Here is an 18,672-nt window from a genome sequence, read left to right on the forward strand (position 1 = left end):
CCTCGCACATCCATTTCTTCGCCATGTCATGTGAAGTAGGTGGAGAGTATTATGGTCATATCGCTGGTACTCCAACAGCATTTATCCAGGCAATAAAACTGTGGAGCGTCCTCCAGATACATGCCCACCATCACATCCAAATCAAACAAGATCAGAAATTGACATTTCGAAATTTACTGGCGCTTCGTCCTTTTCCTTCCCTTTTTCCCCTATTATTTTTATATTTTTGCCGAAGCATCGTCCTTGTCCTTTAAGTCCCATATATGTTACAGAATCCTATGTTGAAGAATCCTTGCATTCTGTCTCTCTATCATCATTCTGTGCTCCAACGTGAGCAAAGGACGACATGGTACTGCCCAATTCTCCTTTTCAAAATTTGGTTTCTGATTCTGGACGCGACGCCGTTCTTGGTTTGTGATTTTGAATTTTTGACAAATGCATTGCTTCTTAAGGGAAGTCCTTGCTGGGATTTGTCTCTGTCTTGGATATGCTGGGCCAAATTTTTTTCCCCTAAATGTTTCTGTGCGTGCTCGCTCACTCGTTCTGTGATTTTATTTATTTTGTTGATGCGGTTTTTTTCTTATCATGCAATTCAATCCGACAGAAGTGTTAAAATTGCTTACTGTGAGAGTTGAATATCAGTTTGCAGGACAATAGCCAAAATATAAGTCCTTGAATTATCTTACATTCCTTTGCCTTTTCGTTTGATTGGGAGCTTTGTTAAGTGCTTTAAATTAGAATGATATAAAATCCAGTAGGAAAATGGGTATTCTTATCTTTCAGTAATTAGTCCCAGATCTGGACGGAAAATTAACGATCACCCTAAGTTTCGACTAATTTTTCCTGCACCAATGAGTGAAAATGAAGAATTCATGTTTTATCTTCTGATCAATATTTAACCAGACTTTATCTGATATCATCCTTCATAAGGTTTTCAAAAGTATTATGACCTCTCTAATTGATAGCTTTAGGTTGAATCAGTGCTTTAAGAATTAGGATTTATCTGGTCTATGATACCTGTTATCCCAATTCAAGCTAAACTTGATTTGGATGAGAACAGCATCAAGTTTCTTGTTTAGAATTAGCCATTAGGGGAGAGCAATGGAGGACTAGGTTTCACTCTATATGGGTTTCTCTTATAGTTCCAACTGGAGTTCTTTTAGCTGAAATAAAGCAGGGAAATTATTGCCAAATGCATTCTGGTAGTCCACAGTTTGAAGTGAGACTCTGTATTCTTCTATTCAGTCATTTCAGTTTCAATCATTGGCTGCAAAATGAAGCTTTAAGTTGGGTCGTATTCTGTGGAAGATGATGTCGTATGCTGGTTTCCTTGCAAATATGAGCCATGTGAAATCTTATAGGGCTCCAATGAAGGGCTGAGAGGACTGAAGAACATTTTTTTTCGCTTTGCCAAAAAACCATTACTATATTTTCTATTTGAGGGTATAACGGGTTTCTGCGCTGGAAGGTTCTTGCCTTCAATTTTGGGGGAAAACTGTAAAGTCATACCATAAATTTAAGATGAATTATACCACGTTACCGAAGGTATATAATGTGAAAAACCAGTGTAGAAGGACAATCTGTGCGACTAATTGGTGATGTTAGCATATCATTTATTTTCCCTCATAATGTTTTTCCTGTGATATGCGCTTCATTTTTCTTTTTTGTGATTTAATTACTGTACCATGGGAAACAGAAATGGAACTTTGATCATATTTTTCTTTTTCTTTTTCTTTCTTCCCTTGTTTTTTCCTCTCCCCTCATAATTATTTATCCATGCAGCTGAAATAATTTTGGGGAGCATCAGTTCTTTTCAAATACTGTGTCATTTCAAGGAGAAAACTGTAACGGAGCTTGGAGCTCATTCTAGAAGAAATAATCACTAGATGTTATTATTTTGCAATTATTGTGTGGAATGATCACTCAATTTGGATGTGATGGAAGTCAGTGCAGTTAGTTCACATTCCAATAGGTTGCAAACCTTGAAGCATTCAACAACAGCAGATGACGGGAAAATGCCTTGTGAAAAGGGATATAGAAGTACTCGTATCAGTGGGAAGCCAAATTTGACAAACACTTCCTCTTTTGTTAATCATGGTGAGATTATCACGCAATCAGATAGATGCATGTTTTCTTCTCTTTAAACCATGTTATCATCTCTTTGTAACCAGGCTGTTGTACAAAAATCAATAAACTCATCTTATTGGTATTTGTCACTATTGATGCTGATTATAAGGATGATTCAAGTATATCCATAGACTTTTGGGAAGAATTTGGTGTAGGGACAGTATTGAATAACATCCTTCTTATATGGGGAGGTTATAGGAGAACCAATGGTTAGCTGTTGCGAAAAACAATATTTAAAATTTTCTTTTGAAATGGTTGGGCGAAAACATCAGAAATCCTTGATTGAGGTGGCAAGAAAATTGCCAATGAATTGATAACTCATATGGGACCAACCCAAGTCTTTGTCATTGAGGCGATCTTGATTTTTTGTGGGTTTACAACCTATCCCTTAACCTTTTCATGGTAAATAACATCCTATATTTCTAAAAAGTAAAAGTAAAAATATAAACAAAAAAAAAAAAAAACAATGCTTAGAAAGACTCTTAAACGGGAGCTTTGTGACAACAGACATGTCAGTTTCTAGGAAGCTAGTTCTGTTTCCGTTCTGTGGTTTGTCAAACAGAAAATCTAAATTCTACGTTTTTGTTATATAAATTTTATGAGCACTCTGTCTCCGGCAATTGATTTCCCCTACCAATTTCTTTGAATTCCTTTTGTATCAGATACATAAACTTCGGGCTCTGGGAAACTGAGCCACCAATATATGATAACAATAGATCCTAGAATTAAGTTTTGTGGCCAGTCAATGTGCTACTATAGGATATTTAAATCTGAGTATTCCAATCATGTTGATCGTCATGAGTTCATGGCCATCTGAGTGGGAGACAATAAGCTTCGAATTGTTAACTCTCTAGGAAGTAGTTAATAGATTGAAAGAAAGGATAAAGTCATAGTCATAATTTTTTTTCCCTAATCTCAATTCTTGTAAGTTCTTGTTATTTAAGGCCTAATATGGATGAATATACTATGCAGCTGCAATTGCATGGCATGAGGAGAGAAGAAAGTGGGTTGGAGATAAGTCTCAACATCCACCAAGAATGGCTAAAGACCCAATTATTAGGTATACCCTCCCCTATCGGAGGAACTGAATCTGTGAATCCTTATCGAATATTTGAGAATGTGGTGGTTCTCTTGGTTAGATATGTAAACCAGTGCTCCTTTGAATTCTATTTATTAACTGATGACAACTGCCGCACAACCAATGAGAATGAAACTGTTTCATCTGTTAATGATTAATGTCATGCTCAACTGTTAGGCCCTGGTATATTCACACAGAACGCCAGAATACAGAAAAGAGAAGCAAAAGATAGGAAGAACTTGAATTTGTATGGATCATTCTAAAATACCCTGCATCAGCTTTTACAGATATTCCCAAAACTAACAGCTGGCTTTTGAGAGGCCGGTCCTCTCTTCACTTTCTGGTGTTTGGTCCAAAAGTGCCTTGTAACTGGAACTCAGTTCTATCAAAAAGACATTCTCAACAACTCCCTAAGCATCCCCTTATCATGGCAGAGCAAATCTTACTTCTTGTCCTCTTCCCTTTTCGTCTCTTGACTCTCTTTCTCATCTCTTTGGCCTGTTGTTTCCAGTGCCAGTGGTTTTATCCCCTCCACATGGCTCACCGCCTTTAGGGCGTCTGTTATAATTTTTAGGGATGGCCGTAGGTTGATCCTGGGGACAATCTCATCACAAAAAAGGAAAAAAAAAAGTTTTATCTAGGATTATGGGTTCTATAATCCGTAGTTATACAATATTATTTTTTTAATCCACAGACAACTCCTATCTTTTGGGTGTTAATCCTTCCCTGTCAGCAATGCATTCTGTAGCAGTGAAAAATGTTTACATTGGTTACTTGGTGATTTTCTCTCTTTTCTCTTTAGAATACAAGTCTTTCTCCAGGTTTATTGAAACTTATTCCATGTATACTTAGCCAAATTCTCATCTACTACGAAGTTTGAAAAATGGCAGATGGATTAGTATTCCTTGTTACGGGGTTGTGCTAAAGTTATGCTTGTAATAATTACATAATAAATTTCAATTATCGCTGCTCTAAACAATTTAAAATATCCTTGATGCAGTTGGTCGACGTCATATGAAGAGTTACTTTCTACTAATGAACCTTTTGCAGAGCCAATACCTTTGCCGGTAAGATTCTATCGTTTGCATGAACATATACACAGCCATATGCCTATCAAAATCATGAAGTAATACTTATAATTAATGCGGCGAAATTTTTCTAAGGATAAAACTTGCCTGCATTTTCTTAGATATTTGCTGCAAGTCCTTAAATAAAAACATAGTATTTCAACTTTGTTGCATCCTTGACTCCTTTAAAAAGGTGACATATGCGAGAGATAGAAAGTCTGTACCCTTGAGATCGAAGGGACATTGAATGATGATTATAAAGTGATGCCCTCAAGGCATCTCCGCAGCTCACTAATCTATGCCATTGAAGATGGTTTTTTAGATTTCCCTATCATTATGTTGTACGAGTAGTTGAGGGAAACCTCAAAAACTTTCTGAATCTGTGCTCCGTGATGTTATTTTGATGTATTGGTCACTTGATGCAGGAGATGGTAGATTTCTTGGTTGATATTTGGCATGACGACGGGCTCTTTGACTAATTGTTCCAAGGTTGAAATAAATGTCGACTGAAGCAAGAACCCTGTAAAGCCTTAAAGCTCCATTCATTTGCCACTCACTGGTCATGATGGTTATGAGAGAGGGATACTATTGAGGATCATTACTTTATCCTCCTAGTACATTTTTTTCTTTTTCGCAAGAAAACAGATGGAAAGTCCCTAGTTCTCGTTGATTTAAGAGAAAAACCAATTGATATATTTCATCACTGCACTTTTATAAGCCGTTTCTTACAAGGTCCTTCGATGTGTGTTTTTTTTTTTTTTAAATAACTCTGCCATACGAATACCTTTTACCTAGAATTATTTTATTACAAGTAATAAATAAAATATTTAACCATCCTTTTGATTTCTTACTGTATATTTGACTTTTAATTTGGTTATTTTATGTTGTGAATCGACGAAACGGATGCAAAAACCTGGTTTCCTCACACTCGAGAATAAGACAAAGGTGTGAGGTAACTCAACGAATATCTATTAAGGGTGTTTGGCTATTTTCCCAAACCATGGTTTGGGAAAAATTCAGCCAAACACCCTATTTTAATTTCAAACCATGGTTTTGGGGGAAACCATGATTTTGCCCCCCAAAACCATGGTTTCGGATGAAGCTCTCCGGAGCTGCTTCTGGCTTAATTATTGATCGCTGATGGTGGGCCCAAGAAATATTACAGAGAGCAGTGTCAATTATTTGCCATTCCTTCACTCTTCCTCGATCCCACGCAATAGAGGTCCTTCACTATCGGTGCTTCGCTCTGAAGAAAACAGAGCTCTTCGGTCCTTCACACCTCTGTCCTTCGCTCTCGGCGGCAAAGCACACTCGGCGGCGACAATTTGTTCCATCCTTGCAGAACTGGGTTCTGTAACGAGAGGGGTGAAGCCAGCATTCAAACACTCCGTGAGCAAACTCGCACGATTCACCTTTCTTGCAGTTACCTTTGCAACGAGAAGTTCTTCTGCGTGTGCTACTTGGGTATCACCAATCAATTCAGCTTTCCCACGTTGCTTGGCGTGACGGTTTTATCGAACAGCTGCTCACGCGCTTTCTGTGTCCTCTCAAAGCACGACCCTGCGCCGCTGTCCTTCCATGACTTCCCGTTGCTTCCCCCGGCCAAACCTCAGTTGCGCTTGCTCTGCTCGAGTTCGTCATTGTAGGTGTGCTTCCTCAGCATGTCCACGATCTCGGCTTTGGAATGAGAGTTGAGGAAGGTCGTCTCGGTATCATCGTCCGACGCATCGTCAGAGCTGTTGCCGTTGAGGGGCTTGAAGTTGGTGACGGCATCCTTGCCGCGGAACCTCTGGGCGGCGATGTCGTAGGCTCTGGCAGCCTCATCTTCCTTGTTGAACGTACCCAGCCAAACACGCTGGTGCTTCTCATATATTTGGGCCCCCCATCGTCCATTGGATTGCGGCACCACTCCCTTGTATTTGGACGATGGCAGTTTCCTGGACTCAGCCTCAATAACGCTGCCATCGGAGTCCAAAACAGTGCTGGCGCCGCTACCAACCCGACAAAGACTATTTGGCGATGACTTGTGAGGCGTGACGTTGAGCGGCGATACAGTAGTTATGGCCGAAGAAAGCGATATGGACACCGAATCACTCGTCGTGCTTTCATCTACGCAACTACTTGCATCCATGTTTGCTTCTTATCTATGGTATGTGTGAGGAAAGCAAAAGAAGGAGAGGAAGAGAGAGAGAGAAGGAAGAAGGTATATGATATTTTGGACTAGAGGAGCAGCGAAGAGGAGAGAGAAGTGTGGGAATAGAGGAAGAGGAAGGAATATATATATATATATATATATAGAGGGAAGAAGGTGTGGGGGCGGGGGGCTGTAATATATCATACTGGGGATAAAATGAAATGAAAAAGGAGAGTATTAAAATTATGAGGGGATAAGTCCAACTATGGTTTAAAAATATCTATTGGTTTCATTTATTAGATCAACATTCATTTCTGATCCTGGTTTCATTCAGTTTGAACAATAAGGTTCTTATGCAAAAGAAAAAAATTATGGGATTTCATCTTTAAAATCTTTAAGAAATAATAATATTTTTTTTGGCAAAATAAATCATTTTCCTAAAAACATATTTAATTATTTTATTAATATATATACACATTATTTTTTTATTATTTATGTCTTATTTATTATGTTGTCAAAATATACATTATTAACAAATTTATTACTTCAAATAAACATATATTGTGAAATATATCTTATATATAATTATCATTTAAACTTATATCCTTTTTAGTAATTTCTACATATCAAAAAGCACTTCTGACAACAACTATCCAAACACTCTCATTTTATCAGAATCACTTTTTCAGAAAATCTATTCTTTCAAGAATCTATTCTCTCCAGAATCTATTCTCCAGAAGCTATTCTCCAAACCATGGTTTGGAGAATAGCTTCTGGAGAATAGATTCTGCAGAGAATAGATTTTGTGAAAAAGTGATTTTGAAAAGTGAGAGTGTTTGGATAGTTGTTACCAGAAGCATTTTTTACATGTGTAAATTACTAAAAAGGACATAAGTTAATATGACAATTATATAAGGGATAGATTTTATAATATATTTTGATTTGAAGGAATAAAATTGTTAACAAAATAATTTTTACCAACATAATTAATAATATATAAGATAATATAATTAATTAATAATTAATATGCATATATATTTATAAATTATAAGATTAAATATGTTTATAGAAAAATAATTATTTTTTTCTAATAGAAAAATATTAATTTTCTTTAAAGATTTTAAACATGAAATTCTATAACATTTTTTCACAACTAGTTTTTATAATAACATACTACCTCTCATCTTTAATATAATTAATTAATTATTACTACATGTGTAAAAATATTTATAAAATATAAGATTAAAAATATTTTTGAAAAAGATGAATAATTTTTTATAAACAGAAAAGAAATATAAAAAAAAAGTACAATGTAACAATATACTACCTCTTTCTGGTTAAAAAAAAAAAAAAGAAAGACATACCACCTCTCTAAATAGTAAAGGACCGGAAGATTGAAGCTTGAGGGGCATATGTGTCTAGTTCCAAAAAAAGATCCTCGTATCCGTATGACACTCTCTAATTTTTTGTGCAAAAGCAGATTCAAAATGCTTTTTCCAAAACCATAGTTTTGGAGCCAAAATCATGGTTTTAATTTTTTTATGGGTGTTTGGGTTATTTTGGTTTGGGAAGACACCCAAACACACCCTAAAAGTAGACAAACCAAGTTGAAAAGATCTGATTATCCCAGTTGGTACTACAAAAAATTTGATGAACTAACTCATAATATCACATTAATATTTGTTGGTCATGTCAGAATTGCACAGGCCAGTTCGATCAGTTAGATTATAAGCGTGTTTAACAACCTTCAAAATCACTTTTGAAAATCACTTTTCTGTAAAATGAGATAAATTCTTTCATATATTTACTTTGTAAACTGTAAAAACACTTTTGAAATCATAATTTGGTTTCCATCCAAACACTCCCTATGAGCTAGCAGTACGTCCTGTTCAAACTCTCCTAGAACTAGCCAGAAAGTGAACCAGCGAACACTATTCAAACCTTTTGGCCCCCAAAAAGAAAAGAATACTCTTCCAACCGGTCTTGAGCTGGGTTTTTTTTAATTTGTAATGATCCAAAATTATGTTATTTTTTTGTTTTTTTGTTTTGGGCTATTTTTCTTTAGTGTTATGTATTTGATGATTCATTAATGGTTTTGATTAATCGTAAAAGTTTTTGCAAGTTTATTTGGATAATTAATCTGGCATATTTAATTATTTTGGTTATTTGTAATGGATAATTAATGCTTTTAATGCAATGCGAGAGTGACTGATGGACAGTTTTTCCCTTTCTGGAATAATTTTAAGAAATTGCTATGGAGGTTGACGGATGTCGAGAGCGAAGATTTCACAGAGGGAAGGAGTTGGGTTTTCTTTAGGAGGGATGAGCGGAGATTTACTAGACTGACCGATGTCAGAGTTACTTTCATGGGACATCTGACATCACCAGCAAGTTTGATCGTTGAAGGCGTTGATGAATTGCTGTTGGTGGTTAGGTCGGAATCGCAGCTTCGGATGTGTAGTTTGGCGTCCAAGGGATTTTGATTGATTACGTTTCTAGTTTCATTCAAAGTAGATTTTTGTAATTCACAAATGATATGATATATTGCTACGTAACTGTTCATCATCGAAAGCTGAAAAAACTTGCATTTTTATTTTTACCTATACCTTAACTTCATACGTCATCAAATTTTATCTCCGTTCAACAAGAATTCATAATTTTCTGTATTCCGAATAATATTCTCATATTAGGAGGGGGGGCGGCATACAGTCCTCCGTTCATATGTATTGAGCCTCGCTGCAATAGCCATCTGTGATCTGTCCACGTACTCGTTGCTTCAACTGCAAGCAAGCACGCTCTCTCCCTCTGCATCCTATTCTTTTTGGGAAGCCAAGTGTGGTCTCTCCCAGGATGAAGAAGATGGGTTCTTTAGGATGATTCCACCTGTGTTCTGTGCTCTTGCTGACTATGGCATTCGTCTCGCCTTCTTTGTCTTCTAACACCGACGATGATCTTCGCCAGGTGGGTTATGATTTCCCATCCGTTCAGGCGAAGAAGCTCATTAGGGAGCTCAGTTTGTTCCCTCGCGGGGATATTAATATCATTCTCGCTGGTAATTCTTCTGCTGAGCCGAAGATTGTTGAGAAGCGGTTCAGTTTCCCCTATGTGGTGGATTTGGAATCTCGGGTCTCGCTTGAAGATTTGGGTCATCATGCTGGTTATTACAACATCGGTCATTCTCACGCAGCAAGGTCGAATTTCCTCTCAAATTTTTCTGGGCTAACTCTTTCTTTTGAATTATTTGAACAAATTTGTTGGTTTATTATGGTTTACATTCCCCGATTCATTCCTATGTCTGAAAACACCTAGCTGTAAACCCTGAATTTTTTAAGCGTTTACTTTACAATGTTCACATAAGCCGAATATGACTCTATCAACGCCAAAAAGGTTCTTTGTAATTGTTATTTTATGTTTCTTTTGGATGATGTCCTTATTCTTTTCTAATTATTTCATATATGTTGAATGCGGCAGGATGTTCTACTTCTTCTTTGAATCTCGCAACAGCAAGAAGGATCCTGTTGTGATTTGGTTAACCGCGGGAACCTGGTTGTAGCAGTGAATTGGCTTTGTTTTATGAAAATGGTCCTTTCAAAATTACCGGCAACTTGTCTCTTGTTTGGAACGACTATGGTTGGGACAAGGTATCCTAAACATCTGCTAGTACTTAGTATCCTTATAACTATAAGTTACCATGGCTAAAATGTCTTATTGTGTGAGTACTTTGATCAGCTTGTGCGTCCATGGAGGTGTGTGCGCATGGGGTGGAAGGAATCTTAGGAATTTCCTGTGTGTTTGTTCTGTGCTTTAAGTTACTAGCTTGTTACAGTTTACATCGATGATATTATTGCTGCCTCACCTTCCAATTAAGTTGATATTCCCTCCATCCCTTTTTATAAGAAAGCATTTCTTGATGTCCTTAAATACAAGAAATAAATCTTTTGGCTCAAATTTTTAACTTTTCACTTTTATCCCTAATAAATATATGCGAGTTATTATCTCTTTATAGTAAATTTTTATTCATTATTTCTCTTTGTACTCTCTTGTATTAATGACATTAATGCTCCTGCCGTGCTAGCAGATGTAGTGAGATCTGGTCAGAGACCAGTCTTTAGGTGTCATTCCTGGCATAACTCGAACAGCGGCTGACAGTTTTTAAACAGATGGAACAACTGAAAGATGTGCAAAGATCTTCACTTTTCTTACATGGAAATAAGTGTAGCTTGGCTCCGTGTTCCATTAAATTTTACGTAACAAAAAAAAATGGTTTCTCAATTAGTTCTTGTACTGAGAGTTTTCTGGTTGCTGAGATATGATCTCTTTGATACTTCATAAATAGATTCTTTTTCCTGTACGAGGTGCTAGAGAAATAATAATTTAAAAATATGTAGAGAACTGTATTATTTTTCTAGCATTGAAATCTTATTGAAATGTACAGAAAATGACTGAAGTATAAAAAGGTTATTTAAAGCCTAATGAATGTCAAGGAAAATTGAAAATTGAAAATAAAAAAATTACAGGAAGCTCGAAAGAAGGTTATCAAGAGTTATATGCATTATGCCTCCGTGTAGATTTTACATTTTTATGTTGAGCAACAACAGTAATGATCAAATAAGGGAAAAATTAGAATCTCTATCCGTCCTTTTAGAAGGAGAATGAGGAAAAAGCTCATACAGAACCCGCGTTTTCAATGAGGCCCTCAGATTGGACATGTTTTGAATCATTCCCTCATAGGGTCAAATACGTCAGGCATTTTGCTTAGGTGGCCATAGCTAAGCAGCGAATAATTTTTTTTTGTTTTGGGGTATGTGGGAGCGAATAATTTAATAAGTTGGAGTTTCTTTGATCAATCCGTAAAGCAAGTTGAAAAGGAGACCTTGTGAAGAATTATAAGAAGCTTACGAGAAAAATATCCCTACTTTGTTTTTCAGTGATACTTTACTTGGTAAATCAGACAGAGTGTTGACCCTAAAGAAAAAAAGGAGGAGGAAAAGGAAAGACAATGCAATATCGTGATCACGTCTTCCCCTCTTACTTGACCCGAAGCTTCTTTTTCATGAAGTCTACCATCCCCCTTTCAAGAAACAGGTACTTTGGCTATCAATTAAGAAACCTCCCAAATCCATCGAATAAAAAGGGGGGAGAAACTTAGTTTGTGTGTTGAAATATTTGTTTGTGTTCTTCATTTGACCCCTTTTTGTTGAAAAAAAAGTTTCAATTATTCAACATTGACACAGACAAAAACAGGGACATTGTTAAAAGGACAGAGAGGCCTGGCAGACGGGGGCCTGGTAATTGAGGCAGCAGCTTTTGTTCGCCGCCTTTGCATATTTTTTTCATTAAGGAAAATTAATCTAGAAGTCCTTATAATTTCACCTAATTTTGAATTAGGTTCTTAAGTTTTTCTTCTTCTTTTTATTGGGTCTTTTAACTTTTTGATGTTATATTTATCAGTCTTTTTGTTAAATAAAATGAATGCGGTTCTGCAGTTGATGCCTGAAACATTCTTCTCTTTTGCTATCCCAAATCATGCTCCCGTCAGTATCTTTTTCTTTCCCATCATGCTCCCTACCTCACCATTCCTTCCTGTCATTGTCATCAACAGGGACAATGTTATCTAAGAAGCTGAACCGCCAAAGCCACAGTGTTAGGATATCTAGGCGGTAGTGCTTGTTGGTGGACTCCCTTTCTTCCATTGTCATCAAGGATTCCACCACCTAAAACAAATAAAATTTTATCAATAAATTACTTTTCATAAATGCAAATATATTGGTAAACTACAAAGCATAGAATGAAAACAAATAATTTAATATCGTATCAGTGGTGATATCAAAAGACCAAATCGCCAGCGTATCTGGTTTTGGTTATGGCAGCAGAGGAATGTGGGTTGGGAAGCTTTTGTGAGAGCTGGGTTTTGCAAATGTTGATATTTGCTAAGTCTTTCTGTAACTAACAATATATTCTGTTAAACCAAGAGCATCAAATTCAGCGTACAATAGCTTTCTATTCAAAGCAAAGTTGAAATTGAAACAATCACATTAAAGATTAGACATGCATCCATCTGCTACTGCAAAAACATGAAAAAGACAAAAAGCAAATCAACACAATCATCTACAACCTGGTAAAAAGAAAAGAAGTCACCTATAACACACGTTACCGACTCACAAGGAATAGTCCATGAATGAGCAGAGACAAATGGCTTCATTCTTTTATATACAGTACTTTATTCTTATGGCGCCTTAGGGAAGGTGTTATGGAGAGGTGGGAAGGAATGGTGAAGTCAGGAGAATGACGAAGAAGAGAAATGTGTTGAGAAATGAGAGCATGGTCTAGGTTATGGCCAAAAAAGAGAAAAGGAGAAAAATGTTTTAAGCGTTAATTACATATTTCTAATGGTGTTTATTTTATTTAACAGAAGAACTAATAAATATAACATTAAAAAGTTAAAGGATCTAATAAAAATAAAAAAAAACTCAAAGACCTAATTCAAAACTGAGTAGAAGACTTCCAGATTAATTGTCCCTTTTCATTATTTTTTATTTTTTGGGGGCTGATTTGCGCCCATTATCCGGGGTTTTTTTCGAGTGGTCACTGCGGTACATGGGAGGCGAGCTTGTTGCAAGAAATTTAAAATATTCGAGTAAACTGTAAACTTAAACAAATTTTAACATATTTTGTGTTGAAGAAAAAAAATTTGCGAAGATTTCTTATTTCAGAGGGAAAAAACGAGGCTTTTTTAATAAAATAATGAAGTGTGTGATTTTCTGCACGTTTATCAATTATCATGAAAGGAAAATACAACTTATCTCGCTTTACCCAAAAAAAAAAAGAAAAAAAAATACAACTTATCTCCTATCCTGCTATTTCTATACTTTGGATTTAAAATATTTGAATATTATAAATATAAAATGTGAAAGATTTTTATTTTTAACTTGAAGCCTATTAATTGGGAATAAAATTGAGGCACGATTTTTTTGGAAAAGTTAAAACGATTGACTTTTGACCTGAAAATTTAAACAGTATACTCTCTTCGCTTCTAAATATAGATCTCTAAATATAACAAAAATAAATTAGTTTTTTGTTATTAACATGTCAACAATTTATGATATTTTTCTTGAGAAACCTTTCTTATTTTTTGGACTATTGAATATATCATTAATTTAAATTAATCCGTGATCGAAGAACAAGATGCTTAGGATGAAGAAACACAATATGTTCTTCCTTATTCTGAAGATGAGGAGACTGATTCTGAATCTTTTTCCCAAGAAGATGATGAAGAGATCATTTTCACTTTGCTACAGGATCGGAATAATTATCTCTTAGATACTCGTTCATTTTAGCTTTGCCGTGCCCCCTTATTTTCTGGACTTAATTGTATTCCGAAAGTTACTTGAGTGAAATAGACTTTTTGGCAACAAACAAAAACAAAATCCTCTACAAGGTCCTAGAAGAAGCACGAGAGGTTACTTGCATTTTGAACTAATTTTCTATTAGCTCATTCACCGCGTGTTAGATTTTCTAAGCCTTTGCGGATTGATCGAAATCAGATACATATTTTAATTGTTCACAACTGATGGCAATGAAAAGAGAATATTTTTTATTCTGTCAGAGTGCATCAAGCTTCGGAGTCAAGGAATGGTGTGAAAAAAATACAAGTTCTTAATTTGATATTTTGTTTTCAGCTCCAAAAAAAAAATTGATATTTTATTTCCAAAAAAAATTAATTAAGTAATTAAAACTATTTAACTAATGAAATGACGCAGTGATGGGCTCGACTTGGCTAGCCCATCAAACTGGACCAATTTAATAAAGTCCTACATTAAATTGCGCAAAATATTCAGTGAGGATTGCCTTTATATGTGTGTGTATATATAACTCAGAATTTCTTCTAATCACTTTAGCCTTGAGAGTTTAGAGTAATTTCTATCTAACCGGGAGGGTTAAGGTCACTTCCCCAAATTCGAACTTGTGTTTTCTTGCAAATGAAACCACTTACTATCTTAACCAACAACTTGTTGATGGACATTGCCTATTTTCAGTTACAAAGAAATTGCCATGATGGATTGTATTACATGACTGTACAAGTAATGTTACATGTACACCATAGGACTGATAGCCGTGTTAGGATTGGAAGAATAATTGAGTTCTTGTTATTCAGGCAAAAGAGGAAGTCTGGTGACACTGGTGCGATTGCCACCCCCAGAAACCCGATTTAGAGGGCTTCTTTTTGCATTCCCGCTCAGCTTCAAGGGCAGAATCTGCAACCTGGGGTTCTGTTCACTACCTGACTTTTCAGCCGACAACTGATAGCTTTCTACAAGTTCAAGCTGCCGGGCAATTATTTCAGAACGTCGAGGAAGAAGCTCCACCGGCTCTCCGCCGGGAATCACAATGTATTCTATCGCAAGGCGGACCTCCTGTCAACAAAACAAATTAGAATATAACATCATTAATCGAACTAGAGAGATTGCATATAATATAACCCGAGCAACAATTTACTGAAAAAGCAAACGACTGCTTTATAATATGGGGGAAAAGGTTGATGCCGCGTTTAACCTTAGCTATGAAGTTATTCAACAAAATTGTGACATACATAACATCATGCAAACCTAAGTAGTGATAATTGACACTAATTAGGTTTGCATTACAATTTGAGACTGGCTCTGACACAGACTGGCTCACAAGCTTGAGCACATGCCCATTCTGAAGAATAACCCCCTTTAAAACCATCTTGCAATGAACACTGAAATTGAGACGATGCATTAACAAAACAGTCACTTTTCATAACAGTCACTTTTCATGGTGCTAGATTGCACAGCACAGAGCATGACCCAGAATTGCATGCAGATTGTGGAATATCAAGAGGTGCAGTCATATACTAAGAAGCAGGGCTTGTACCTCCAAGGCATCAATTTCTTCCAAAGATGGTTTTCGTTTTGGTTCATCATCCTGAATTTCAATATTTAAGGAGTCGCTAAATGGCTTCTTTGACGTAGGGCCAAATGATTCTAGCCCAAGGAGCATACGCACTGCCTTGACCATTTGTGCCATGGTATTTGACTGAAAAAATTGAAATTAAAAAGGAATCAAATGCCAAAATACAGGAACATACGCTGATTCAGAAATAAAGAGGCAGTCAGAGGTCACCTTAATGACAAATACAGGCAACTGGTGGAATTTCGCAACTCCACGGATCCACGGATTCTGTCGTAACTCAGAACTCAATGCTAGAATTGCATCAGCAGCTCCAATATCACCAGTTACATCTATTACATCCTCAAGTCCCATCACCTTAGCTACTTGAAGTAGATCAGCTTCAAGGATCTAATCTCGTCAAAAGAATAAGCATTGTCCAAAAAACATATTACGACAAGTCTCCAGCCATATAATTATTTCAGGTTTTATAATCATGGCACTTGTCAATTAAGCCAAGGATTAAAATCCTTGATAAAATGTCCGATTCCATATTACTTTATAAAGCAAGCACAAACTTTAAAACAATTTACCTTGTAAGTATACACTTGAAGAGGAGCACTCCTCTTGATTCCAGATCTACTAGAGCTCCATTTCTTGGACCAAGTCGCAAGGTGATCTCTTTCTTGCTCACTGGAGTCAATGCCAGCATTCACGATACTATCATCAGTTGCATAAGGTCTTTCTTCACCGTCTTTTTCAAGCAGTGGAGTATACTTCACTGAATCATTGGCAAAGTCATCCCATTGACGAAGTTCATACAATGGAGACTTTCCTGCAATACATAATTTTTCCGTTTAAACTTCAATTTTACAAACATGCAGAAGTAAATATCAGTTAAATGAAATTGATATTTTGTTAAGGAAGCCGAGAGAACCTGCCAAAATGGCATCCACTGTTGCATCTAATCTATGGTGAACACGACATTCAGTTTTGGATATCATCTCTACAGCACAAGTAAATGTAGGAGGTCCTTTCCTTTCAAGAATTGTCTTCTGTACTTTTCTTTTCCTTGCTTCCTCATCCCCAAGGGTCACACTCTATTGAAGAGAACGTCCATTAAATATTACTAGCTTGGTAAACTCACATGTCCCTTTAAAATATTCTTTCAAAATTCAAGATTGATTCTCTTTGAAAATGGATTAACTAAAAAAGAAAATCAATAGCGTATGATAACCAATATAAATAAAGAAACTGAGATAAATCCTAGAACAGTTTTAGACCTCTATGCCACCAACAAGAATCTGTAGAGAAGGATTTTTTGTTATGTTTTCTATGGTCATCCCATGTGCTGTTCCAACCAATTGAACTCCTCTTTGAGCAATGGTGCTTGCTGCTAATGCCTCAAGCTCAGTCCCAATTTCATCTATTATGATGGTTTCGGGCATATGGTTTTCTACTGCTTCAATCATAATCTGCATAAAGAAACAACATAAGCAACACTGCAGAAGGCAGAAAAACATCAGAAGTCTCAGAATACAAGAGATTGAGATGAGTACTCACATTATGCTGCATATTTACATTGGGAACTTGCATTCTCCTTGCACGACCAATGCCTGCATGAGGGACATCACCATCACCTCCAATCTCATTGGAGGTATCTACTATGACAACACGCTTCATAAATTCATCTGCTAGCATCCTAGCAATCTCTCTAGACAAACGAAGCCACATTAGGCATATATACCGGTCAATAAAAAACGCAACTACTAATTTAATGGCCAAAGGTACCTAAAAAGCACTAATCTTTCCAAAATCTTTTAACATATTTTGACATTCGCAAAACTGCGTTGATGAATAAGCTTTACATGGTAAATATAGCATATGCTAAAGGGGAACCACACAAATTTATTCACTGACAGGTTTTACCTGATTAAGGTTGTTTTACCCACTCCAGGAGGTCCTATTACCAAGATGGAGCCTCCGTCCTCCACTAAATCACGTATAATCTCAGCACTACCAGTTACAGCTCGACCCACCCGGCACGTGAGGCCAATAACTTGCAATTTACGATTACGAATTGCACTTATACGATGTAAAGAGCTATCAATACCCGATCTGTTGTCATCAGAAAACTCACCAACCTAACACGATAACAAAAATTCTCTGAAAAAGTAGTAGATCTCAGCTTCCAGACATAGTTCAACTCGATAAAGATTGATACAATCACACAAAGGATCCCCAGCTAAAGTAGTAATCAATTAGCAGCCGAAATAACGAGACCAAGGGTGAAGTTTGACTACTAAAGTTTGTCTAATAGAACAGAAGTTATCAATCTTTCCTTATCTATCTGAAGGTTGTACTAACCACGCGTTGACACTCTCCAGAGGAATCAACTCCCATCGTGTTAATGAGCTAATCCCGTTGGGTATTAGACTCGCAATTTCCAACAAGATGGTCAATCATAGAAGCCATATGCGTTAACTTACCTTGGAAATCGCGTGCCGTAAATCATCGTGCCTTATGGGATGTTGCGAGATTTCCCAGTCACCAGATGGGAACCGAGCAATAGGCTTCCTACCCAAATCCATCACAACTTCAATAAGCCCGCCAAGTTCGTCGTGGCGATACAATTCCCTCCTCATTTTCAAAGGCAATAAATCGAGAAACAGCTCTAATTCGGAAGCAGCCCCGGTGCGCGAAGTGGAAGGCAGGTTCTGAGAACTTGAGGAGGAGAAGCCATTAGCAGAAGAGAATCGGTCAGAGGGTCTTCGAATTTCCGGGGACGGGATCGAGGCAGAAGATGAATTGGAGCGGATCGCTCTGTGGGAATGACGCGTTCGACGAAACGACGAGGAGATGGTGGAAATGACGGTGGAGGATTTGAGGTAGGCGAGAGTTGAAGAGGGGATATGGTGGGCGGAGCGCCAGGAAGAGTGAAGATCGATGATGACGAAATGCGAATTCAAAGCTCTCATTCTGCCAGGCGAGGGAGGCTAGAAGGAGCGGGGCATGTTGTGTGATGGATGTGAAGCGGAGATAAGCAAAGAAGGAAGAAGATGAATGGAGATTCGAGAGAAGAAGATTCGAAGGAATCTACGGAGGGATTAGATGGGATGGGAGGATAGGAGAAGCTAAAAGCATCAGTGAGAATGAACCACGTGGGGCTGCCATGCCAACCACACGTTGTCTGGAGTAAGACACGGAGACTGTTTGCGTTCACGCCTTCACGGCTTCCGCTCTCTCATAAGTCATAACGCCCTTATTTGAATTTACTTTTCTCTTTCCCATTTTATTTGTTCTTTTCCAGAGCGATAGGAGTAACCGTCTGAAAAAACAAATTCATAAAATTGATA

General features: G+C 36.9%; 2 protein-coding genes and 2 pseudogenes across 3 annotated transcripts; 2 read left to right on the top strand and 2 right to left on the bottom strand.

Moving 5' to 3' along the window:
* The first annotated feature begins 309 nt into the window (after nt 1–309).
* Nucleotides 310–5,252, top strand: LOC114753352 (uncharacterized). 2 transcript variants are annotated; one of them, XM_028942047.1, is made up of 5 exons: nt 310–349; nt 1,783–2,097; nt 3,100–3,187; nt 4,206–4,282; nt 5,186–5,252. In XM_028942047.1, the coding sequence occupies exons 2-5, from the start codon at nt 1,938–1,940 to the stop codon at nt 5,221–5,223; spliced, it is 363 nt and encodes a 120-aa protein (XP_028797880.1). In that variant the 5' UTR covers nt 310–349; nt 1,783–1,937; the 3' UTR covers nt 5,224–5,252. The 2 variants fall into 2 exon arrangements, with proteins under 2 accessions (XP_028797880.1, XP_028797879.1); XM_028942046.1 differs by lacking the exon at nt 5,186–5,252 and adding an exon at nt 4,698–5,014 and having other exon boundaries at nt 4,206–4,272.
* Nucleotides 5,253–5,576: 324 nt separating this feature from the next.
* On the bottom strand, nt 5,577–6,553 carry LOC114753355 (AP2/ERF and B3 domain-containing transcription factor RAV1-like; annotated as a pseudogene).
* Nucleotides 6,554–9,313: 2,760 nt separating this feature from the next.
* On the top strand, nt 9,314–10,291 carry LOC114753350 (serine carboxypeptidase-like 49; annotated as a pseudogene).
* Nucleotides 10,292–14,269: 3,978 nt separating this feature from the next.
* Nucleotides 14,270–18,352, bottom strand: LOC114753354 (uncharacterized protein ycf45-like). Its single transcript, XM_028942049.1, has 9 exons — nt 17,806–18,352; nt 17,246–17,460; nt 16,880–17,030; nt 16,600–16,791; nt 16,254–16,416; nt 15,910–16,151; nt 15,551–15,727; nt 15,302–15,463; nt 14,270–14,820 (listed from the first exon to the last, which is right to left on the bottom strand). The coding sequence occupies exons 1-9, from the start codon at nt 18,292–18,294 to the stop codon at nt 14,554–14,556; spliced, it is 2,058 nt and encodes a 685-aa protein (XP_028797882.1). The 5' UTR covers nt 18,295–18,352; the 3' UTR covers nt 14,270–14,553.
* Nucleotides 18,353–18,672: the final 320 nt, after the last annotated feature.

This window comes from Neltuma alba, unplaced genomic scaffold (assembly GCF_004799145.2).
Source record: "Neltuma alba isolate B1F8T4 unplaced genomic scaffold, ASM479914v2 tig00007876_pilon, whole genome shotgun sequence".
Taxonomy (NCBI): Eukaryota; Viridiplantae; Streptophyta; class Magnoliopsida; order Fabales; family Fabaceae; genus Neltuma; species Neltuma alba.

Bases quoted from the DNA above. Each gene is read 5' to 3' on its own strand.
- LOC114753354 (XM_028942049.1), bottom strand. From the start codon at position 18,294: ATGAGAGCTTTGAATTCGCATTTCGTCATCATCGATCTTCACTCTTCC. The intron at 17,461-17,805 runs GTAAGTTAACGC...TTATCGTGTTAG, and splicing joins TACGGCACGCGATTTCCAAG to GTTGGTGAGTTTTCTGATGA. The intron at 14,821-15,301 runs GTACAAGCCCTG...TTTTGTTGACAG, and splicing joins AAGAAATTGATGCCTTGGAG to GAGGTCCGCCTTGCGATAGA.
- LOC114753352 (XM_028942046.1), top strand. From the start codon at position 1,938: ATGGAAGTCAGTGCAGTTAGTTCACATTCCAATAGGTTGCAAACCTTG. The intron at 3,188-4,205 runs GTATACCCTCCC...TCCTTGATGCAG, and splicing joins GCTAAAGACCCAATTATTAG to TTGGTCGACGTCATATGAAG. The intron at 4,273-4,697 runs GTAAGATTCTAT...CACTTGATGCAG, and splicing joins CAGAGCCAATACCTTTGCCG to GAGATGGTAGATTTCTTGGT.